The 25259-nt window shown below is 36.8% G+C and overlaps 1 protein-coding gene across 1 annotated transcript in view; it reads right to left on the reverse strand.

The window, feature by feature from the left end:
- The window catches only part of IL31RA (interleukin 31 receptor A), a 34988-nt gene that overhangs the window by 3072 nt on the left and 6657 nt on the right, over positions 1–25259 (reverse strand). The window contains exons 2-15 of the mRNA XM_085041809.1: positions 21412–21492; positions 20207–20500; positions 18703–18823; positions 17071–17237; positions 15708–15859; positions 13061–13226; positions 12349–12431; positions 11594–11810; positions 10197–10379; positions 7344–7445; positions 5804–5950; positions 3714–3854; positions 2433–2526; positions 788–866 (exon numbers count right to left, since the gene is read on the reverse strand). Of these exons, the coding sequence (XP_084897935.1) occupies positions 788–866; positions 2433–2526; positions 3714–3854; positions 5804–5950; positions 7344–7445; positions 10197–10379; positions 11594–11810; positions 12349–12431; positions 13061–13226; positions 15708–15859; positions 17071–17237; positions 18703–18823; positions 20207–20500; positions 21412–21463 (1998 nt within the window). The 5' untranslated portion in view covers positions 21464–21492. The remainder of the gene's footprint in view (positions 1–787; positions 867–2432; positions 2527–3713; positions 3855–5803; positions 5951–7343; positions 7446–10196; positions 10380–11593; positions 11811–12348; positions 12432–13060; positions 13227–15707; positions 15860–17070; positions 17238–18702; positions 18824–20206; positions 20501–21411; positions 21493–25259) is intronic.

Raw genomic sequence — 25259 nt, forward strand, 5'->3', positions numbered from 1 at the left:
GTATTAGGTTTTTTTAATAAATAAATTCTTGCTATTTGAGCTCTGTTTGACTTGTAGTTTTAGAAGTGTACTAATTAAAGAGTTCATGTGCTTTTCAGATGGGATGCAGTTACATGGGAATGAGTACTAAAAATGACAATGTTATTCTGTCCATTTGCTAAGCATTGTTATATTAGGTTTTCTGTGCTTAATGAAATAACAAGTTTCAAGGAAGGCTCAGAATCCAGTTTGGATTGGGTCCATCTTTCCCAGTCTAACCAGACATTTTTGAGAAAAAAGTTTAAGTCCCATTCTACACAGATTACACTTTCTATGTAAACCTGATCAACTCCATTCAAATAAACACCAAAATTTTAATAAGGAATAAATATTCAACAAATAAAAAGACAGAAGTGTTAACACAAATCTTACTATACCAAATCTTACTACATTTTGCAATACATTTTTTTGTGGAGAAGGGAGGAGACATGCAGATATGGAAACCTGATTTCATAGACTCAATAGCCTGTGCAAATTTAATTTACTTTATTAAATGAACCATGTCCACCAACCACTTTGTCACTTCAAAACATTAGTTCTCAATATCCTGTAAGAATTAGACTAATATTCTTTATGAAGATGCATCTTCTCTATTGCTTTGGCATACTCCAAAGAGCATTTTATAGCACTTTAAAAAGAAGAATGAAACTGAATATGGGTTTTTCTAATTCATTAAATTACTGCCATAAAAGGATTTATTTTCTCCCCATTTGATCCCTTCTTTAATGCATAAAATTGCAGCTATTACCATTGACCCAGGAAAAGGCCACTCCACTGCAAGGCTCTCTTCAGGATTTGGTATATCAGGCCAGAAGACCTTTTTTATCCTATCATTGAGAAAGGAATTTTAGTCAAATTACAAAAGAAATCAATTATTAAAAATAAAATTAACAAATCACCACAAAGTCCAAATACTGCTAAAGCATCAAACTTTCACAAAAGTCTTTTCTATATAAACACAATTCTTTTCAATAAAACTGTTTTCCCATACACTGATTTTTATTACAAAAGATCTCAACAAGATCTCTTGGATTACAGAGACATTGCAGAAAAACTACTAATTCACAAAATCCTATTCTATTCTATTCATTATGTATTGTTATACTATATTACTTGATTAAATAGTATATGAAATAAGAGCATGCCTAAATAAGATTGTATACAAATTCTGTTGTGATCAAGATCAGGGTGTTTCTCCAGTGAAACGCCACCTCAGGGGAACTTTGTTCAAAGAAAGTGTCCCTAGAACTACACCACATTAGAGCTACACTGAGTTCTTAAGTTAACAGCACATAAATTATGCTGGCTCATTGAATCACACATTGACACTGGGTATAGACATAAGGGAATGAAAACCAGGCCTTAGCTTGACTGTTCACAAGGCAATTTTATCTACACAGGAATATAAACATTCAACTGCCTCTCAAAGTATTCTCCATAACCTAAGTATGCTTTCTCACTACTGTAAAAATTCAGAATACACAACACAGATGAAGATGTAAAAGGGATGGAAATTACACTTATTGCTTCAGCTGTACTTATTAGCTGGTGCTTCACCTGACAACAGTATTGGTTCTAATAGCTTAGAATGCCCCCAAATCCAGATTTTTAGCCTTCTCATCAGCCAAACAACCCAGTCAATTTTCATGTGAATGAAAAGCATATTTTATAACCTTAAAAAAATCTCACAGTTATCTTCAGGATGTTGCTTGATTCCCAAGCTCAGACAAAGCAATTTAAAATCTGTCAGAGGATATCTGTGACACCAGATGAAAGGATTATGAATCATGTACAGATATGGATCCATACTAAAGGATCAAGCATCCAAATGTTTTCACACAATGTAATTTCTAGGTTTTTTCATTACTCCTTTGCATCTCAAGGGAGGCATCACAAACTAACAGAGTCATATTATTACAGGCAAGATATGCAATAGGGGCTTTGGAATAACCCCTATATACTAGACATATAGGAAATACATCCTAGTGCTGTCCTAGCATATTAAAAGTGTCTAGAAACTTTATTTCTTTGCATTATTAATTTTTCAGAAACTCACTTGAAGTTTGCTCCCCTCACTTAAATGACCATGGAACTGCAAATGGCATGTAGCCTTTTAAATAAAATTATGTAGGTGATATGTTAATCTGTTTCTCACATTTATTTTCATTTACTAAAATTTCTAAAATTAATATTTATTTTTGGACTATAGCACATAAACTGCAGTTAAAGCATACCCTGCACACTTATTTATTTGTTACTCCAGTTGCTTGTTTTCTATTTTGACATTGGTTTTGAACACAGCAAATGCATTTATAAAATATATAAAAATTCCCATTTTACAAGTTAATTTCAACCAGTTGCATTCAGTATTAGACAGCAGAAAATGTACTCACGCATGTTTTTTCAAAATGCATGTTATCCAAAGGCCTATCAGACACAACATGCTTATCCCAACAGGTAAAGCAATAAAAAAGACATCTTCTTTATCTTTAGACAAAAACAAACAAACAAACAAAAACCAAAACACCTATCAGTCAACAGGTGTTTGTCATTTCTTCAGACCTTAAGACAGGTAATTTGTAAAGTCCAAGTCACTTAATTAGCACAATTCTAAAGAGCTCTGGCAAAACTAGCCAAAGTTACTCAGAATACTGTATGACATGCACTATATGATGAGTTAAAAGATTAGTATTTTGAATCCAACAAACCACAGTTACTGAGCCAGAAAAGGTCATGATGAGATTTTCCAGGATGTCTTAGGAATTGTAAAATTTTAAAAATTTCCTTTATTTAATAGAATCACACAGTAATTTGGATTGGATGAGACATCTGTAGATCACCTTGTACAATTTTAAAATTAGATCAGGCTGCTTAGGGCCATAACATGCCAATCTTTGAATGCAACCTAAGATGAAGACTCTACCTCCTCTTTGGTCACCTGTTATTCTACACTCACCTAAATCTGCCAGTCAGTGCCACTTCTACCAGTTACAACAAGATAAATAGCAAATCAAGTGCAAGAGATAGATTTAAAATCACAAAAAAATACAGTTACTCTGACTGAAACACAGTACAGATTTCTGAGCTAGTTTCCAAGTACCAGCATACCAGCAGCATTTAGGAATGTACTGAGAACATTATCCCAGAAGCTGAAATGAGGAAATGTCTGAACTTCTCATCTGCTGCCATTATACCAACCTCCTTGTCTAATCTGGTCATAACAAATAGTAAGAAATAGGAAAAGGTATTCCCCTACACACACAACAGCCACAACCTCTGCACTCCTTTATCACTTAAGCTTATATAGCAGAGTAAGTGCAACACAATGTGTGGTTATGTTAAATCTCTCCAATGGAAAAGTCTATTTTTAAATGAACTGTTAGGCATCCTATCCCATAGCTGCTGCTCCCACAAACAACCATAGTACTCCACAGTTTTACTGACAACTAAATGGGTATTTTTGGGGTTGACTTCTAATTCTGAGCTTTTCATTAGTCTGTAAGACGGTCAGTGAAATTAAGTTAAATTCAACTAGTGTTGCCAATATTTCCTTGCTTTGTTCAACCCTACTTAAAAAATAGAAGTTAACAAATACCTAAACAACCATGTCCTGTATTTATTACTCCCAAACCCATTTTTTAAAATACTAATGACTAACCTGGAGTATTACTTACCCAATTTCAAAGTCTTGAAGGTTTTTTGCTCTCCAATGGTACCACCAGCTTTGTTGCTTACCATGATATAGACAGTATATTGTGTATTAGCTTTTAAGGACTTCAGTCTGTACTGCAGAACATCAGAGTTCACTGTTTCATCTTTTTAGGAAAAGATTTATGTCAGTAAACACACAAAAGTAATGTTATATGAGGGAACTGTAAATTTATTTAGCAACTTTTACAATAATAGATCACAAACTATTTTCAAGATAGCTTGAAATACAAAGCAATCTTACCAGTCCTTTTACACAGAAAACCTAAATTACTAGGCAATGTTTACCAATACTACTTAAAAGTTTGAGGCAAACACCAGAACCATTATAGATTTACTTTAAAAAAATACAAATATTTTTGATAATATTAAAGATAGGTAAATTATGATCTTTTGTAGTTTATCACTGAAAACAGTGCTTTGAGAACTTCTTTTCTTTAAAATAGCTGGCTCAACAATTAAGAATTTAAAATGGTTTCTGTAGCTTGTGAAATTCAGTTACATTTCTAGTACATGTAGTTAGACACTGATCATCCAAAAGAGTGACATCTATCAGCACGGGGATACTACTCAAAAAAGTCAAAGGAAAGGTAAGACCAACAGGAATTTTTTTCCAAGCTTCAAAATGCTTTTGTGAATAGAACTCAGGGTTTCCAGTACATTGCCCAGTACTGAAATTAGTGTAATGTGCTTCATCTTTAAATTTTTTCAAGCAGGACACATGTCCTATCAGCCTATGTCTACAAACAGTACCAAACACATCTTCATGTTAGAAATTACAATCACTAGAACATTTTTTTGTGCATAAAGTTGAAGTCAACTCATGTCATTAGTCAGCTCTGTCAAGAAATACCCAGGAAACAGCTGTCCTGCAATATGCCCCAAGTTAAAATAATCTGAGTTTCTCTTAAATCAAGGGTGAGAAAGTGAAGTTCTAGTGTTAAAAGGCTATCAGCAAAGTCATCTTGGCACAAACCCATGTTCTATTCTTATCAAGAAGATGTGACATCAGAGAAGAGTCAAAAAACATCAGTACAACATGTTTTGCCACTTAACTCCCTTGAGTTGGTATTTACAACTAATTTTCTAGAGCAAATAATCTGAAGCCCTAAAAAGGACACAGCCTGCTTTACATTACAAGTAATATGGAGAAATACTGCTCTGTAACATGAGGCTCCATGTCTCTCAGATACCAATGCACAAAGTAGTCACTATTAAATTACTCAGAAACCAACATGGTAGGAAAAATTGCATGCACAGGACTGAATCTGACAGAAATAGTTAGCTTTCTCTTTCACATTTAAAAATTACCAAGAATACTCTTCCTCTGGCTCTGAACTGGATATCCATAAGAAACAGGCATCACAACATTTGTACATTTGCAAACTTTGCAAAAGAGATTGTTTTAGGTGCCTGTTAACAATGATGTCTATAAACGGGAGGGAAAAAACCAATTCTGAAGTATTGGATGATCCGACAGCATTCTTCATAAACTATATAGGAAGAAACATTTAGGTCACCCAAATACTTTTCATGAAAGCTTCTGCTGAAATTTAAACTAAAGAGTTTTGAATGGACAGCATCATACTGCCAGATTGTATGGACACTATTCCTGAGGAAGAGATTAGGAATATGCTCAAATTTATGCTATCAGCCTCCAGACCAGAAAAGCAATAGCAAGCACAGAAAACCAAATACATCTGAAGAAACTGATCTAAAAACTATGTCCAAAGAAACTACTTTTGGTAGCTTATTTTACTGTTATTTCCTAATTTGCTTTTAATATAACATTGAATAAAAACATTTTAACAGAAAATTTCCACCATACTTTCCTAGAAGCTGAAGGCGTATCCTTTTAACAATGAGCATGAGAACTCAAATTCACTGAACCCTCATGATCTGTGAATTTACACAGAATCTATGACTCTCCAAAATATTTTAGCTCCTCTACTCCTGCAATGACTTTTTCCATTGACTTCAAAGTTGCGTCACGATGGGAGAAAGATTGAAAATTTCCAAACCCTGTTGAAAGCATCGCTGCTTAATGTATACTTACTCAATTCTTCTCCACCTTCAGGTTTATAAAATATTGTATAGTTAGTGATAAATCCATTTCTTTTGTCCTTTGAAATTTCATTCCACTTTATTGTAACTTCATTTTTCCCCAGAATGCTTGTATCAGCCACAGGTCCTTCTGATGGCTCTGCAGAGAAGCATCATAAAATAGCAAAAGTAATGAAATAGTCAATGTACCACAATGTTATCTGCCTCTGTAACTTCACACGTACCAATAACATTATGGCAAACATATGCATGAGAAAGTATGTAGTCTTAGTGCTCTGACATAACCCTTAACTTTTCTCACCCTCTTTTATGTGTGAATTCTTCTGAAAAAACTTCACCCCATCTATTCTGCCATTTGCATAGTTTTAGGTGTTACTGTAGTCAAATACCTCGAGATAATTAAAAGGCTCTATTGTCACAATATCAAAGACAGATCAAGAGGAAAAACATCCTTATGCACTCATGTGAGGACTCAGGTGTAAGGCCACTGCCTATGCAGGAGGTCTGTGGCTGAGCTGGAATTCAAGTGGCATCTCCAGCACCCCCAGCAGCCCCAGCCTTGCCCATCACACTAAACAAAGCCTTTCTACTTACACAATACCACCTCACATGCATTGTTCATAACTTGGAAGAAAGAGTTCTCTGTGTTTCAGTTTTAAAACTTATAGCTTCCTTCCCATTCTCTAACAACCTTGAGTGTTCTTGCAGCTACCTATAAACAGGAAAGCACTCAAAACACAGCTCTCAGTGCTAGTAATTATTACCCAAAAATCAAATACTCCATTGCTTCCTGCCAGTAACTAATGCTGTTCAGTGGTGCATTGTACTTTGTGTGTATGCACATTTGCACACATCTATTTATGCACACACACACAAATCAACATTTTCACATGAAATCTTAACATTTCCAGTAAACTGCATTCTTATAGCAGGCTGTATAAATCATTGAATTCACATTAAACTTCTACAAATAAAGAAACTTTACCCCTTCCCCCGTAAAAGACTACTTCATCCACAGTTTCTATCCAGTTACAAGCATCATGTCTTAGCATTTTCCACGTGCAAGACTGCAAATATTTTATTACATCATAAAATTTAACACAAAGTAAGTTTTTCAAACCACCCATTTTATTTCATAGGTAGAATTTCCTCATATATTAAGACTGACAAGCATTAAAATCAAGTATAATTGTATCTCTAAATGAGCTGCAACATTGAAGATATAGCTAGTTTAAGAACTCTTTCATGCTTGGAACTATACTTTTTCCACATGTTTTGTACACAATATGTAAACTTCACCAAAAAATTAGTGGTTTCAAGCAGCAATGTACCTGTATCACAAGATGAATACGTTCTTACAGACCAATTTTGTTGCTGAACAGAACACAAATCAGGAACCCTGAAACCTGGGGTTTTTTCCACCATCTTCATCTCTCTTTCAAATAATGATAGTATCAAATCACTCAAAGATAATACATCCTGAGAAACAGGCTACAACACATCTTTCACAACATTTACTTTAAAATAAATACCTTTTTCTTGAGCATAGATTTGTGCGTAAGATGGAGCTGCTACTTTACTTTCATAAAGAGGATACACTGAGATGTTATAGCATGTAAATGGTTTAAAGTTTTCTGTAAAGGAAAGAAAAGAATATTTATGTATAATTTCTGTGTGGCATTAATGCAATGAAAATAGACTAAATCATAAAGGGAATTCTAAATATACTGTTATTGACTATTTTCTTCAACTCTTTAGCAAGCACAGTATGTAATTATTGACTTGAATACTCATTACTGCCTTTAACACATTTTTTTCATAGTAGTATTAATAAGAGCACATTGTTTCTGATTCATTTTTCACTAGAAATACTTTGAATAGGTAATTATAATTCAGCTTCATAAAACTTCTCTATGTGAATCCACTTACTCATTGAAAAACAGTTTATGATTTCAGAGGAAATCTCTATTTTCAAACAACAGTATTAAATCACACTTAAAGGTAGTACCTTTAGTTTCACACATCTTCATGTTTACTGCTCTGCAGGAGATAGTTTTGTCTCATGCATCAAACAGATCAAAAAGCAGTGGGGTCCCAGCTTTTAACACTTAGGACCTGAGAGAATGGCAAGAAGTTGCATCAGGGAAGGTTCTTGAACCAGAGGGTGGCTGGGCACTGGAAAAGGCTCTTCTGGGAAGTGGTCACAGCACCAAGCCCAGCAGAGTTTGAGAAATGGTTGGACAATGCTCTTGAGTACATGGTGTGATTCTTGGAGTGCCCTGTGCAGGGCCAGGAGCTGGATTTCTGTGATCCTTCTGGGCCACATACAACTCAGAATATTCTAATATTCTATTATTTTTACACTGATGTTCCAGTTATGCCAACTGCAGATCTGCTTCTCAAGGGTACAACTGGCCCAGGTGAGATCTCTGTGCTAGAATTTTATGTTTCAAGACATAGTTCAAGGTTCTGGAAATGAAGTTTTGAACTCTGAATAATCCAGCTGCCAAGTAATCAACAGGGTGCACCCACTACTTCCAGCAACTCCCATCAACTCTAAGATGATATATCTGTAGCTTTACATCCCCTGGAATAAAACCAGTGTAACAGGTTTCCTGGATCATTCCTCTCAAGCCCAGCAGCTTGCTCAGCAATAATAATGGCTATCGACAGATCCTCCTGCATTATATCAGCTTTCTGCTGCTCTTTCAGTCCCTTACACCTATTGCAATGCAGCAAGAGTTATGATGGCCATTAAATATACATTACCCCAGCTGGTTTTAGCTAGAGTAGAGTTAATTTTCTCCCCAGTGGCTGGTGTGGGCTAGTTTTTGTACTGAACACAGGGTTAATAATATAAAGATGTTTTTGTTATTGCTGAGTAGGGCTCACACAGAGCCAAGCTGTTCTGCTTCTTGTACTGCCATGCTGGTGAGGGGACTGGGGTGTCACAGGAGGATGGCAAGAGACAGCCAGGACAGGTGACCCCAACTGACCACAGGGATATTCCAGACCATATGTGACGTCATGCTCACTATATAAAGGGGGGGAAGATGGAGGAAGGGGAGAGATGTTTGGAGTGATGGTGTTTAAGCCACCACTACATGTCATGGGGCCCTGCTCTCCTGGTGATGGCTGAACACTGCCTGCCCACAGGAAGCAGTGAATTCATTCCTTGTTTTGCTTTGTTTGTGTTCACAGCTTTTTCTTTCCCTGTTAAACCGTCTGTATCTCAACCCATGAGTTTCCCAGCTCTTACCCTTCTGATTTTCTCTCTGATGTCACTGGTAGGGCAGTGAGCAAGCAGCTGCCTGGGCTTGGCTGCTGGCTGGGGTTAAACCACAGCAGTCCTTCTTTGGGAGGCAGGCTGGAGTTGAACCACTGAGATGATGACAAATTTGTTTGGCATGTACTAGACTGAACTCATAGCTGTAAGTTGCTGTTCAGCTAGTGATAAGCAGTCTCCTGTGCTTGCCATGGGGTTCACTTGCTCAACTGGATATTAGAGTCTAGTGCTACTTAGTGGCCACTTTTTGCTTTTGCTGCTTGCTGTAGTGCTGCACTGCTTAACATCTTACTGATTTGTGCCTGAGAACATTTTGATAAGAGCCATGGGGATATGCCTGGGCTGGCAGGTGGCCAGAGCAGTGCTGCTGTACTGGACAGACTGGAACTCCAGTGTGAACTTGAGTTGAAGGAACTGTGATGTGTGAATGAGCCTAAAATGGAGCATCCATCTGCAGCCAGTGGAGGACCCCACACTGAAACAGATGGATGCCTGAAGGAGAATGTGACCTCACAGGGGAGGCATGCTGGAGCAATTAGGGAATAGCTGCAGCCTGTGGGAAGGACCCATGTTGGAGAAGTTCAGTGAGGACTGTCTCTTGTGGGTGGAAACCCACGCTGGAGAAGAGGAAGTAAAAATTCCTTTGCCGCCTGTGGTGAAAACCATGCTGAAGCAGGCCATCCCTTTGCAGCCCATGAAGGACTATGATGCTCCCTCTCTCTAAAACACATGAAGAAGCATGATTTTTTTCCATATTCTATTTTTTTTAGTTCTAGATTCCCCTGCTAAAAGAGGTTGCACCAGTGACAGGCCCCCTACTGGCAGAAGAACAGGCCATAGAACTGCTTTAACACAAAATCTGTAGCCTAATCTTGTATGGGAGCAAACACTACCTGGCATGTTGCATGAAAATTTGAAAGACTAAAAAATTCTATTACATTATATGCAGAGATTTCACTAAAGCATGTAATAATACTGTTAGGTTTAAAACGGTCTGAGGACAGTTCCATTAACTCATCCTTGTTTGCTCTTTTCAGTCTACCTATAAATACATGTGCATCTGTACATTGTTACAGCTGCAATTGATAAATAAACATACTTTTGTTATTCTTCCATTTTGTAGAATTCGATACATATTGCCATGATCTACCAAAAGGGTCCATCTCCAATTCCTCATACCACTCAACCACGTATTTGGTTACTTCTCGTTCAGAGGTTATCCATTCCACAACCACTTCTTCATTTGTTGTAGAAGTCATGACTCTTTCAATAATCTGAGAGGCTAAAAATTTAACAAGAAATAGCATCAATTCTATCTTCATAAAACTTGAAAAACACAAAGAATTCAAGAACCAGTCTCTTTTAGAATCCAAATTTCACAGTGTGTAAAATTTTATAAACTGATTTACTACCAATTTTGCAGCTAGCTCATAAGCAAGTTTAGATATGATGAAGGCAATAGGGGAACAGTAAAGCAAGTCAGCAAGGTCATGAATGACAGTGAAGCAAAGGTGAACCATCAGCCTGCAGGGGTAATGAAAGTCTGAGTAAAAACCCAACCGGGCAAACCAGAGGCAAAAAAGACATGATGAAGCAGGGGGAAAAGGAGATATATCTGGTGGGGGGAAAAGCACGTCACAGCATGGAAAAGTCAGAAAAACCTTCATGGTGGGATGCAGAAGTGGACAGGGAGGTAGTCAGCAACCTCTAGGACAAAGTTACATCACATCTACATATCCAGTTTTCTGATTAGAAATGGAATTTAATTGAGCAGTTCCAGGGGGACACCTGACACCTGCACTTATATCATGAACAACTGATGCAGAAGTGATTCAAGTGTGTCAAATAGAACCTGTCTGACAGATCATGGCAGGCAACACAATGTTGCAATACAAGGCTCAGAACACTATCAGAATTAAACATAAGAAACAAAGAGCAACCCTTGTGCTAGAGCAGACCAGCTTCCTAACCCTGGCGGTGGGTGGGATGGGTGCTCTGGGAATGCACATGAAACGAGAATAACAAGGCTTCTTTCTCTGTTTCTACTAACACAACTGAAAGACTTCTATTTATTGTACCTTTGAATGATGTTGTTAAATACTCTGCAATAGTGCCCTGTGGTAACCAATCTTATGAGCTAACAAAGGGATGCAAAGGAATTGGGTAGCACTCCATAAATTTATTCAGGAGGTGCAAAGTTAGGAAAAAAACCTAAACTAATCAAAAAAACCCGCAGAAAGTAATACAGTAGAAATTCAATAAGACATCAGAAATTTTTCATAACTTAGTAATTTTATCTCCAAACAAAATGTCCAACAATAATTGTCTATAACAGAAACATGATACATGACAGCAAAATATGACAAGATATACATACATACACAGGACAGAAGTCCTTAGCACAATTTTGCTTCCACTATGTATGAACTTAGAGGTGTCATGAAAATCACTTTTTCATTAATGAGAAAAATATAACATGACATCGAGGAATCTTACTTTTTTCATCAGTGGATGGAATCCTCAAAGTAGCTTCAGGAGACTCTCCAGCAGAGTTATAGGCAGTGACAGATATTGTATGTGCTTCTTCATTTAAAACTAAAGTGATTTTCCTTTCAGTAGTGTTGTTTGTCCTTTTAAGTGCAAACTTGTTTTCTGGAAAATACTGTATTTTGTAGCCTAGAATTCTCCCAGGAGGTGGAAAGCTTTTTAATGGCTATTAAAAAAAATATGCACCAGTAAGTGTTTCACAGTGTTATTTGCACAAGAAAAAAATATATGCTGTATTAAAGATTAAATTACAAAACTACTACACTGTATTGAGAAAAGCAAGGTATTTTCTTCAGGCTCATCTTCAGGACAGACAGTCACTACAAACTCCTTGACTGATTTCAGAAGTCAAATACTGAGATTTGAAATGCAAAGAGCCTTTGGACACTTTACTAGAAAATTAAAATTAATTTAAACACAGCTTTGGTAAAATGGATTATTTAAATGCAGCTGTAAGGACTTTCAATGAGATTTTCCAGTGATCTGAACACAATTAAATGCTCCCTTTCCACACAGATTACAAAACTCCATTCCCTTATCATTCAGTAAACAAAAGCCTTTTCAATTCTAATTTAGTTCAGTGAGGGTTTTTTTTCTGGTAAGAGCAAATGCCTCTGGCAGCTATACATCCTGCAACACTAAAATACTTAAACACATCAGCTACAGGATACCAGTATGATTATCAATTCACAAAAAGTACATACCTTCCACATAAGATGTACAGATCTACTTCTAGATGAGTGTGAAGACTCAATTACTCTCCACAAATCCACTTTTCCTGAAGGAGCTATTTAAAGACAAAAAAAATAACTTGCAATTTGTTGCTATATTAAAAAGATAGTCTAATATGTTGAAAACAATCCAAATGTTTCAAACACAGTCTAAGGGAAACTTACTAGAAGTAAGTTTTCTCTTCTGTAATGTAATGTCTTTTTTTCCCTAATTAGGTACTTCTTTCTTTCCATAAGTTTGCCACTGCTCACTTTTATTTGTTCAGTCCTAGAGTCTCCTAGAAGATATTTTCTGGTCTTGTTTTATAACTGGCATTTTGGTTTCTCTACTTATAACTAAGTTCATTGAACATACATGCTGCACTACTTTTCTGCTACTTACTATTTTACTTTGCATTATTAAATCTCCATCTACACTCTTAATTTTCCCTCTCTTCACTGTCTATCTACTCATCTGTTTTCTTCCTTAGCACTAGGTTGTTTGAATCACTTTTCAAATCTCCTCCACTATTTGCTCATCTTTCAGTTTTCCTCTTCTATCTTTAAACAAAATACTCATGTTCTGTTTAAGCAACAGAATTCTAAATTCAAGAGACTGATAATATGCTGAAACACAGTCTTTATTTATTAATCCTAATGCCTCAAAGTATAACAGAAGAAAAACTTTTACAGGTAAGATGTTTACCTTTTTCTTCTGTGCTTCCATTTTTCTCTCCACTCCATCCACTCCAAAATACTGACTCACTACGGATACACCGAACAGCAACAGAATAGTCTGTGGAGTCCCACAGACCTGTGAGATTACATGATGATGTTTTCTCTTCAGACTTCAGTGAGACATTGACAAATTCCTGAAAATAGGTACATGAAAAGAATTATTTGATATAAAATTGCATGCAGATATATGACTTGTTTCTTTAAAAAAAACACAAAAGATGCAGTTTTTGTTATCCCACCTCACTCCTCTGAAACTCAAGATTGCTTGTTTTATACTTCATTTTTCTGTGTAGCATCTTTGCTCTTCCTGTAAAACTCCAGTTTTTAAAAAACTTGGTCCCAAACTAGGTCTCTACTGACTGACCTATGGCTTGAACAGCGTGCAGCTCACATGTGATTCTAGAGCAGCTGTGCTGGCACAGGAGCTGCTGGAGGAATGCACTTCCCATGGGTGTGAAGCCACTGGTTATTGCTAAAGCTACAATAATGTCCAACAACAGCATCATCCTAGGGGAAGCAGTGATTGCCCACAGTTAGTGAGTCAGCTGGGTACTTGTTTCCTGCCTTGCTTTTCTTTTCTGAGTGACAAGGCCTTCTAGCTCTTAACCATACAACGGTGTGGCTGTGCGCTGCCCCAAACATTATCAGCATAGGATTAAAATGAAAAGGCAAATGAAAAGACAAAAAATTCTAGTACTGAAAGGAAAAAAAAGTAAGATGAAGCCTGTAAGTGGTAAAGGAAGACAGAAGTATGAGAAATAAATGATGCAGTATCTTTTCAGAAAAGTCATGACAATGTGAGTAATTTCTTTGTCTTAAAAGGAACCTCACTCCAACAGTCACAGGGCTAAAACACATTGAAGAATTCTTGGCCTTCAGTTGAACCTTCCAGTGAAAAGCGAATCAGTCTATAACAACACAAAATGCAGACATCCACTTATATGAACACCTTAATGGGAAGTGCACTGCCTAATGAAACTGAAGATCTCATCTCAAGAAATTCACTGTCAAAAAATACCTGCTTCTATGAGAATGAACTCAGGGGTCTCCAAACCACTGTAGGTGACAGATTCTGCATTGAACTTACAATAAAAAGGGCTCCAAAACTCTTATCAACCTCCGGCAGAACCTGACACAGAATGGGAGACACCTCATACTAGGTTTTAGTTAATTTGCCAAAAGGCCACTACCAACATGGCACTATAATTAGAAACTTAGTAGAAACTTAGTATATGCAAGTATGAAAACAGGTCACCTGTTTTTCGCTCAGCAAAAACAGCTCACACCAAACTATTTAGACTGGTTTGTTTGGATGACTTTAAAGGCCAAGAAGATAATTGCCATTTGCTCAAGCATTTTTAGCAAAGCTTTTTGGGGATTGGTTTTGGGTTGTTTTGGGGTTTTTTCACATGTATGTACTGACCAAAAAACAGCTCGTATGTCTTTACTAATCATGGATAGCTACTGTTTTTTTCTGGCATGCCTCTGTGAAAATGCAAGTGTGATAGAGGAAGCAAAAGGACACAGACTGTATTTGATATCAAAAAAGTGGACAGATTATTTCTAATGCAGGTGGATACAACACAGAAAGCTGTAGCCTTTCAAGGACATGAATGTTTTCAACATTTGGAAAGGACCTCATAGCAGGTAAGTGTCACAAGGACATCAGTGCCTTGACTCCAAAAGGGTAAGCATCTCAAACAGGTGTTTTAAACAATTATTAGTTCCATTTCTAATATCTCAGTTGGATCTGAGCCATCCTGCCCATCCAATCATCCTGGCTATTATATCATGAATCCAAAAATTAGTATGTCATACCTACATACAATGATGCTTGAGAATGTGAGAAGGATGCTAGGCAGAAACATCTTTACTATTGGAAACTTCTTTAAAGCTCTGAAGACTACCTTGATGACTTTCTCTCCCAAAATTACACATGTGGTGCATAAAATAGCTAGATCTAGGCAGACATCTCAGTTCAAGGTACTTAAAAAAGCAATCGAAGAAACTTGGCCAGTTCTTTAATTTGGAAGCAGAAACAGTAAAACTACAAACACAGTCCCTTCCATACGGAGAAGCATAGGAATAAATAATCTGAAATATGCAAATACTGGGGTTTTTTTACAACAGTTCAATTTAAGTGCCAGAAATACAAACTCAGCAAAATAAATTCCCCTATTTTCCATCTTGCAAAAGTTGTATTTTCTTTCATTTCAAAATAAACATAGCATTATTCCATCTTAATCAGATTCAAGTATTGTGGTTCTGAGTGACAGCTGTTTTCAACACCAGAATGCATGGGAAAATGAAATATTTTGACTGACTGCCTATGTAATCCCTTGGCCTAAGGTCATCCCTCAAGCTTTCACAGAATACTACCGAGAAGTATGGTATATACCAAAACAGATATTGACCAAAAGAAAGAGGAAAATTAACCGTAGAAAACCAAACAATGTTCTTCAGATCACTCACCCTGATAACATTCCACAAAAATAAAAAGGTTATCATCATTATTTCAAACAACATGTTGCCTTTTTTTTCTACTTAAACTACTATAACATTAAGAAGTTAGTCACAAAGAAACTGGCATTCGGAAGAAAAATTATGTAACTTACTGTAAAGTTTGAATACAAGTTTCTGTATTGAACCTGGCAAATCAAATGTCGTAAAGAGCGAATCTTCTCAGGCATTTTCCAGGTTACTGTTAGTAACTGCCTTATACCAGGGATTTTTTTAACTGAAAGTATTTCAGGAGGGGCAAATTTCTCTGAAATGAAGAAACAAAAACATTAAGAGAGGAGAGCACACCTACAGAAGTTCAGAATTTCTCTGTCTATGTGTGTTCCAAGGAGCTAAATCCTTATCCCAATAACACACATCCTATCAGAGACCATTCATTATGGTCTATAAAAGAAACTATTCATGTGATGTTTATTTTACAGCCATAATTCTACATACAGGAAGTTATCTGTAAGAGAAATTGCACATGTAACTGCTTTAATTAGATGGCACTTTGAACAACCTGGTCTAGTGGAAGATGTCCATTAGACACCTTGCCCACCCAAGCTTTTCCATGATTCTACGATTCTGCTCACAAACCTGCTCTCAAACAGATGTGCAGATGTCTTTCATTTGTATCAGCCCTGAAAAATACTGCAGAGAGAAAACAGCAGGGAAAACAAATGAAGCAGAGCTGGTGTGCCAAAGGCAAGAGTGAACTGCAGATGAGGAAAGAATTCAGCTGAGAAAGATCTGAGCAGGAGTGAAGTGTAAAGAAGACAGGAAAAGAACGGACTAGTAATGAGAAAAGGCATGTCTGGCATAGAGAACGTGGAGAGTAATGAGGAGTCACAGCAGGTCTGCACACAGGAATAATAGATATGACTCATGACGAGTGCTGCAGCAAAAAGTAGTCAGTTATAAGGATTATTGATTAACTACACCACCAAAATGAATAGTGAAAAAGCACAGGACAGAGGGAAAAGAGGTAGGCAAAGTATTATTACTGCTCCTTTGTGCAATCATTCTTGCACATTGAACAGGAAGGGTTTTTTAACAAATTTTTAAACAAAATAACTCCTAACCAAAAAGTAGAATAGCAGAGTAAATGATGGGTGGCCCTTGAGAAATGATAGTATCACAATTAATTTACAGCCAAGTGTTTTGCTGATATTTGGTACCACTCAGAAATATTAAAGTACAGGCCGAGTACCAATTAGGTTGACAAACAGTTTTAATATAGGGCCTTTACTAGTCAATAATTAAAAACTTAGTAATTAATAATGGATACATCAGGTATTAGCTTAAAAAATATTGTTGCAGTTAGATGTTTTAGAGAATGAGAACAACACCCTGTCATTTTTCACCACCTTGCACTAAGATCAAAAAATTGCTGAAAATTACTGCTGTAACACCAACCAGTTTGAAGAATTTTACATGGAAAGGCCAACAATATTTATTTAACTCTTTTTTAATTACCTATTTTACTCAAAGGTATATGAGCACAGTCTGATAAGGATTCACCCAAAATATTTTTAGCTTCCACCTGAAAACAGAAGTCATCACTATATGAATTATATGGATAAAACAATGAACAGGACTCTGTTGTACTGTTGCAGTGGCCGTCTGTACTTTGAGAACTTCTCCTAAAAAAGAGAAATACAAAAGTAGTTAGAAACTAGAGGATTTTCTTAGAATAGCTCAAACATATTGTTAGTTTATTATTTATGTATCTTTGCAGATGCAAGACTTTTTTACCAGTGAACATCTTTAGATGACGTTAGTGCAAACTAATACTCTTTCCTAATTCCCCTGTCCCCTTGTACCAGTGCTTTTGAAGTCACACATGAAACTCAGCTAGGGAGACACCTGGGTTAAAACTAATTTTTAGATTTGGCTGGAAACAGTTCTGCAATCCAATTCACTCTATGGTTAATAAAAAGTTTGTGCTTATAAAAAAGGAATAATATTGAAACATACTTTCAATGGCTCTTCTAGATTCTTGCTTCACAAGCTCAGCTAGGTTATAAAATACAGAAAAACCAGAAGGAGTTAGGAAGTTCCACATTAAAAAGATGGGAGCCTAAAATGTCAAAGCTAAAATGTAGATAAAACTAAGGAGGTTTTCCTACCCTACCGTTTGAATAAAAGATAGTATACACCAGTATAATATGAAAAAGTACTCTCCAGAGTCTGAATTCCTTCCCAGTCTCAAGAATGACTTTAGGTACTTTAGGAATCTCTTAATGAAATAATATTACCTGGAGTCCTGGTTAGGCACAAAAAGAGCACTACTAGAAGTAGCACTATGAAGAACAGATTGGCAAGTGCATCTGGGACAAATTTGTGCTATCACCTTCAACATCTTATCTGGCATCTGCCCTGGAACAACACTGATTTCACCACTTTCACAGTAATTTATGAAAAAGCAAGCTCCTAACCAATATTTAAAATCTAACAGAAATTCAAAGAACCAAGTATTTGTACTTCTACACTGAAAAGCATGAGACTACATAATTTGTATTTGTAAACAGAAATCCCCAAGCAATCCAAAACGAGAATTCTGAATTCTTCCACTGAAAACTTATGACTTTTTATGACTAAGTTAAACACCACTAGAGTCAAGCAGAATACTTCAGTAAAGCAGTGGATTAATGCATTTTGATGGGGAATTTTTTTAAGCAGATGAGGAAGTAAACTATTTTACCCATCTAAAATGAAGATAGTTCATTGCAGAGAAAGTTTCTGGGTAACTCTCCTATAAAATGCCTCCATTCTCCATTTGTGCCTATGGTCACTCAGCTTCTGATCTAGTTAGTAATGTTACTTCAAGGGAACAAGTGAATATCAGCTCTGATATAAGTATTTCTCTACTGAATATTGGGTTGAGAATGCTCATGTCCTTTATACAGCATACTAAAAAGGTATCAGACAATAAGTTTTTTCAACAATTACCAGCCCTTAATTAATCAATTTAATTTACTGAGAAATGCCAAGACTCCATCCTCCATGATGTTTTTAAGTTTTCTTTAACCAGAAGTCAGGATAAGAGAGGAAAAGAGCTGGTTGTCACACCCCAGCAATGCAGTTCCCAGTACCTACTGAACTTACAGTTTTCGGTAAAGAGTATACTTTCTTGTAAAACTTGTTTCTCTTCCTCCATTCCAGGTACAAGTAAGGTTATCATCAAAGAAATAAACGCAGGAAATATTTTTTGGTGTGTCTGGACGAACTACAATGAGAAAGGTTAAAAAAAAAACAGTACAAATAAGTACTTGAACGTACACCTGATTTTGTTGGTCAAAAAGCAGATTATGACAAATTTCATTCAATGTCTTCATAGCACTTCATTTTATCATTCCTCACTGACCTCAGAACACCTCACAAAACCAAAATCAAAACCACTCTTACCCTGGAGAGACAGCAAGATTTTCTCCAACTACTTCCCAGAAAAGCTTTACTACGTGTGCCTAAAGGCAGCAACTCTTCAACCATCTTATATCAAAACACTTCATACGCTTTCCTGAACATCAAAGTATACACACACCCTACCTTCCCCCTGCAACCACCTGTAGTTTAAGGTCAGTCCAGAAAGTAAGAGGAAAACAAAGAAACAGCAAAAGCACCCAATAAAGGGCATTCTCTGACAGATAAAACTCCTCTTGGTTCTCTCACAGAATATCTAATCGTTTACCGTTTGACAAGCCTGAATCTGAGAAATCTGCACAACCTCAAGAGTGCAGAAGACAAGTTCCTGGAAAACAGATCTATGTGACCTTGAAGAGATCACTAAATCTGGACTCCCTTTATCTTAGAAGCAAGACAGCACAAAGGAAACAATTTTCTGCAATCTCCGTAGTCTGAAGTCATCCATAAAAATGTAACACCCTGAAAGACTTTTTTGTTACAGCCCAATTTCTTCACTGGTTAGAAGAAATTGGAGCAGAAAGGGAGAGAAGTGTGCCCAGTGAAATAAACTGGTTGAAAAACCCCTCTTTTCAAAGCAGTATTTTTCTGTTCTGTCTAACAGAACTCTCAAAAGATCTTACTTCTATCAACAAGCTTACAGCACATTAAACTTTGCAGAGAAGTAAGACCTTTTGCTGTGTTTTACTCTAATAAAAGAAGCTTTCATTGCATCTTTATTAGAATGGAACCCCCAGGCATATACTAGTATAATCTGGACTTAATCTGTTCAATATATTAGAGAATTCATATACATATTTTAACATTCTCCATATGAGTGAATAACTATAATGTCTTAAGAAGAGAGGATTAGAGAGGAAATCCTCTCTGGAGAAAGATAAAGTTGGCTAGGCTAGAAAGACAATATAACCAAAGAAACACACCCAGTACCTTTGGAACTCAACAGAAAACTTCAGGGTCAGAGAGGTTATAGACCTGTACCAGTAAGAAATGCTGGTAATTTTCAGTATTTATTTCATTTAAATATATATATATTTTTAAATGTATTTCTATATTTATTTATTTCTATATATATATACTTGGATACAGCTGTTTTAAAATGCCACAACTAAAAGCTGCTTTAAAAGCAAAATTATCACAGTAAACTATTACAAAGTGTTACGATTATTTTTTCTGCCTTTCTACTTACAGCCAGATTTAATTTTTGTGTGAACCAAAAGTTGTTCCTTGTCCATGTACTTCATGAAACATTTCAGATAAGCTGTGCTGTAAGTGAAATTATGGATGGTTACACTAGATACAGTCTCATTCACAATGTTACAGTTTTCTGGAGCAATCAATTCATCATTCAATTTCCAGATTATGTGGCTTGCATTTCTCTGAGGTGTGTAGCTCTTTCTAAGAACACAGAATCGTTGCAGGGTGGATCCTCTTTCAATTTCAGGAGATGAAGGAAAAATGTCAGCATATCTGATTTTTTCATCTAAAAACAAAATCAAAGACATTACATAGCCTCATTCCTCTTAAAATAGTAGTGGAAAATGATAGGCTGCCTTGTTGTCTACTGATAATTTAATTTTTTTTTCATATAGACTTCAAATAAAATGCCCAGTTAGTCATTCAAATCAAATATTGCTGTTTGAAAACCTAGTTCATAATAACTACTGTATTACAATAGGTATTATATTACAGTGATGGTTCTATAACTAAACAGAAATAAAGAGGAAATTTCCACTCAGATAATTTTTAATGGCCCTAAATGATGAAAAGAAAATCTTGGATTTTAAGCCTGTTTTTATAGAACGTTCCTAAATGTAAAAGATACACATATAATTTACATGCATTTATCATTACTACTTAGAATACCTGAAAATACATTAAACAAGTAAGGTTAACATTTACAACTAAGCTGCAATATATTTAAATACCTCATCAGTGTTTGTACACCTCTAAGAACTTATACTCCAAGACAGAGTGCAGGAACTGGATACAAAATGCATGTAACAAGAAAAACAGCTAAGTGGGCCAAATGAATGAATTTGGCACAAAATTATCAAACAGTGCAAGAATCATCAATTAGAGTCCTGGAAGGAAATAACTGTTCTTGTCAGGGTTTTGTTTTTTGCTGCTACTTATTTCTTGAAGCCAAATTTCAGGAATCTGAAATTATCCAATACATAAATTTCACAAATAAATATGTCAACAAGAGGACATCAAGACTACCATAAATCAATTTATATATATATACTGTACACTAAGTCAATCACCTACTAACTTCTGCTTTTAAAATATAGTTTTCCTTCTTTCAGAATTCTTCAAAATTTCATTTGGAGAATGTTACCTTTTGGAAAAATTTCTTATGGCAAGACAGGTGCTCATAATCCAGAAACATACCTGCTACAGAGCTGCAGAGCAGGATGAACATCCAAATCAAATTGTTGAGCATTTCCTTCTCAGTAACTATGGCAGAAAATGCTGTCATAAAATAAAAATAATATACGTCAAGTAAAGATGCACTTGTAATACTTCGTTAGCATTTGTGTAAGAGTTTATAATGTTATTCAGCTTTTCTCACTTGAATTCAAGTGAAGGATTGCTTTGTCTAAGTCTTACTTTCCTGAACAATGGAGACATTTGATGCAGTTTCCGTAAGATAAGTTGCATACATTTCCTATAACAAAGAGAAGGATAAGTGTACCTCATACACTGCTGAGGGCAATCCAATCCACACGAGTGTTTTCCCTTCCAAGGATCATAACAAAATAACTGATAAGAATGTATCTCCAAACACTTGACATTCAGCCTGCCTAGTCTTTTCAAAGCAGATTCATTTAGTTAATTCTTTTGAAAATGAAGGCTGTTGCAGGAGAAGGAATGATCTGCCTGTGGCAGGACAAACACCCCCCCCCTTCTCTCTCTCCCTGATTGCTGGCCGAGATCGATGGCTCAGATTAAATCAATAGCTTAATCCAGACTATCAGTGCTGGCGTCTGGAGCTCAGAGTGAGACACTGAGAGAATGTGAAGAATTTTCAAGTGACCGCAAATACACACTCTTTTTCCCTATAAAACACCATGAAAAACTCAGCAAAAGTAGAAGCTTTCTACATGGACATTGGAGCGTGAAAAGCCTCTCCCCTGAGTTTGGACGCAGCCCTGTGGTTACTTCCCTGGGATTGAGTGAGGACGCTGATGTATCCCCAGCTCCAAAAACTGGGTTTGGTAAGATCAAGTTTCCTAAATTGTATTATTCCGGCTAACTTATAGGTACCTTTCTTAACTTGCATTTCAGCTAGCTCAAGCAAGCATTTCTTAACTTGCATTATAGTTCAAGCAAACGTTTCTTGCATTTTTAACTATTTTTATAGTTCAAGCAAGGTTTTACCCCATAATTGCATTTTTAACTATTATAGTGTTGCAATTATGTATTCATTGTGTGTTTATATGTGTCAATCTATTCTATGTTTGTATGTTTGTTATGTTCTGTGTCAAATAAATGGTATTTTTAGACAAATCAGCCAGATATCAAAGAATCTTGCGAACGGGACTAAGTCTTGGAGAACTAGCTATCTTAAAGTCTGTCAAACTGCAAAACACATAAAACTCCTTCTTCTCCCATGCAAGACACTGCCTATCTTGTGCATCGCCACCTAATAAAGAAATTGTTCAGGAAGTGGACAACAGTCCAAGTCACCTTTCACCCAAAAGAGGGTGACAGTATGACAGGAGTATGACAGCAGAAAACAGAAATGAAATACAAAGAAAAATGAGGGAGGAGTTTGTCCAGTGACATACTCCTGAAATACAGCCAGTAGTAAGATACATACCAACAACAAACAAAGCCAAGTACATAATCTATTACAACTTAATCACCCAAAGTGTATGTTCTTGTTCTTGAAGCAGTAAAGATGAATTACACTATTAATGGCAACAAAAAGCAGTTGTTCCAACTATTCTGCACCAGCACAAAACCAGAAGTTTTCCTCATTGCCTTTGATGCCCCTAGCCAGATTAAATTCCATCAGGGCTTTAGCTTCCCTAACCTCATCACTGCCTTCTCTCTGTATTCCTCCCAGAATATCTGTCCCTGCTTCCACCCTGTAGACTTTCTTTGTGTGTTTGAGTTCATCCAAGCAGGCATCCCAGTGTTTTTGCCCAACTTCCTCTTTGTGGAATGCATCAGTCCTGAGCTTGCAGAAGATCCTTGAATATCATTCAGCTCTCCTGAGCCCCTCTTCCGTCCAGGGCTTTATTCCATAATATTCTACCAAGCAGGTTCCTGAAGAGGCCGAAGTCTGCTCCCCTGAGTCCAGGGTAATGAGCCTATTGTCCTTGCTGCCCTAAGGATCTTAATCAAACTCCAGCATTTCATGTTCATGGAAGCCAATACTGCTCTTGAGCTTCACCTTCCCACCAGCCCCTCCTTGTTGGTGACATGGTCCAGCACAGCACCTCTCCTCATTGACTCTGCTGTCACTTGGAGAAGAAAGTTACCACCAACACATACCAAAAACCTCTTGGATTGCCTATGCCCAGCTGTGTCATCCCTCCAACAGATACTGGAGAGGTTGAAGACCCCCATGAACACCAGGGCTTGTGGACAAGAGGCTGCTCCTATCTGTCTGTAGAGGGCCTCATCTGCCCTGCAGCAGACCCTGACTATAATGTCCCCTGTCCCTGCCCTCCCTTTAATCCTGACCATGAGCTCTCACTCAGCTCCTCATCCATTCCCAGGCAGAGCTCCATGCTCTCCAGCTGGTCACTGACATGGAAGGTGACACTCTCTCCTCATGTCCCCTGCCTGTCCTTCCTAAAGAGCCTCTTACCCTTCCATTCCAGCTCTCCACCCATAGGAACTATCCCACCATATCTCCATTATGCCAATAAGATCACAGCCCTGCAGGCACATGCATGCCTCTAACTCCTCTTGTTTATTCCCTGTAATAAGAAATAAAGCTTCTGCTGATATCCTACACATGCTGGTTCGCTATTTTTAAGGGGACATGAGACAGAAGAGGCTGCATTTCAGCCAAAATAGTTCAGCTGTTTCTAAGAATAAAGTAAATAATCTTTTTGTCATATTCCTTCAACTAGCTCCAGCAATCCCACACTTGTTTAGGAAGAAATTGGAACTCAGAAGCATTGGCAAATCATGAAAACATTTTTGAATAATTCTTGTGCCAAAAATACCACATACCACAACATATCAACCCACAGTGGTGCACAGCACTGCAAGAACAGGCACAGCCAAGTTAGCTGCAATGCCAAGTTAGAAGCTTTTGTAAAATTCTAGTTTCACATGCACACCAGAAAGCTTAAACAGTCCAAGATCCCATCCATCCTGTACCTTTTTCCCCTCTCATCTAGTGCTCCTCTAGTGCTCAGCCACAAATAAATCACTTATACTTGGCAAAATAGCAGAAAACCAATGAAAATAACTATTTGTGCTACACTAGCAAATACAAGCAACTTCCTACCTGATCAGACAGGCACCTGTGAATTGGTGAAATAGAGAACTGTGGGGAGAGACCACCATGACATTTCTTCCCAGATGTGAGCTGTTAATTTGGTTCAGTCCTCCTGCTTCTATTTTCACCAGTATCAATTAGCATCTGCTTATTTGACATGCCAGCTGCTAGTTACTATACTACCTACCAGAAGGCAGAGTACTGACTCAGCAGGTTAAAATGCTGCTCATATCTCAAGCAGTGTCCTGATACATGACAAAATCGCTCTTTGGCTGTTTACTGAAGAGGTGTTACATGTAAAAGTGATGAAAGAACATGCCTGAGTGAAGACTACCATACAGGCATGCTTCATTTAAAGATGCCTATAAAAGTTAAATTCTGATGACTAAACAAATATGAACAGAACTGTTTTCTTCAACTGATTAAAAAAATTGATTCATCAAAGCCAGATTTCTAGTAGGAAAATGCAATCTCAGTAAGGGTCACATTAAATAAATAAAACTTGTAACATAATTGATGAATGCTGTTTCAATACCTCTGATTGAATTTCAATTGATTGTTTGGAAGAACTATGATTTAAAAATATCAAATAGTCAAAGGAAAAAATTATCTGAAGTAACTTTTCCCCAAACTGTATTATAGACCTTTTCTTAATTGCCTTTCTCCCCCATGTCAGGATATGAAACCTTTTTCCATTCAGACCCAATTGTAAGACTGTTTTTAACTACACAAACACATGCTTCTGTACACATTGTAGATATTGCACCAAGAATAA

This window comes from Lichenostomus cassidix, chromosome Z (assembly GCF_008360975.1).
Source record: "Lichenostomus cassidix isolate B80296 chromosome Z, HeHo_3.0, whole genome shotgun sequence".
NCBI lineage: Eukaryota > Metazoa > Chordata > Aves > Passeriformes > Meliphagidae > Lichenostomus > Lichenostomus cassidix.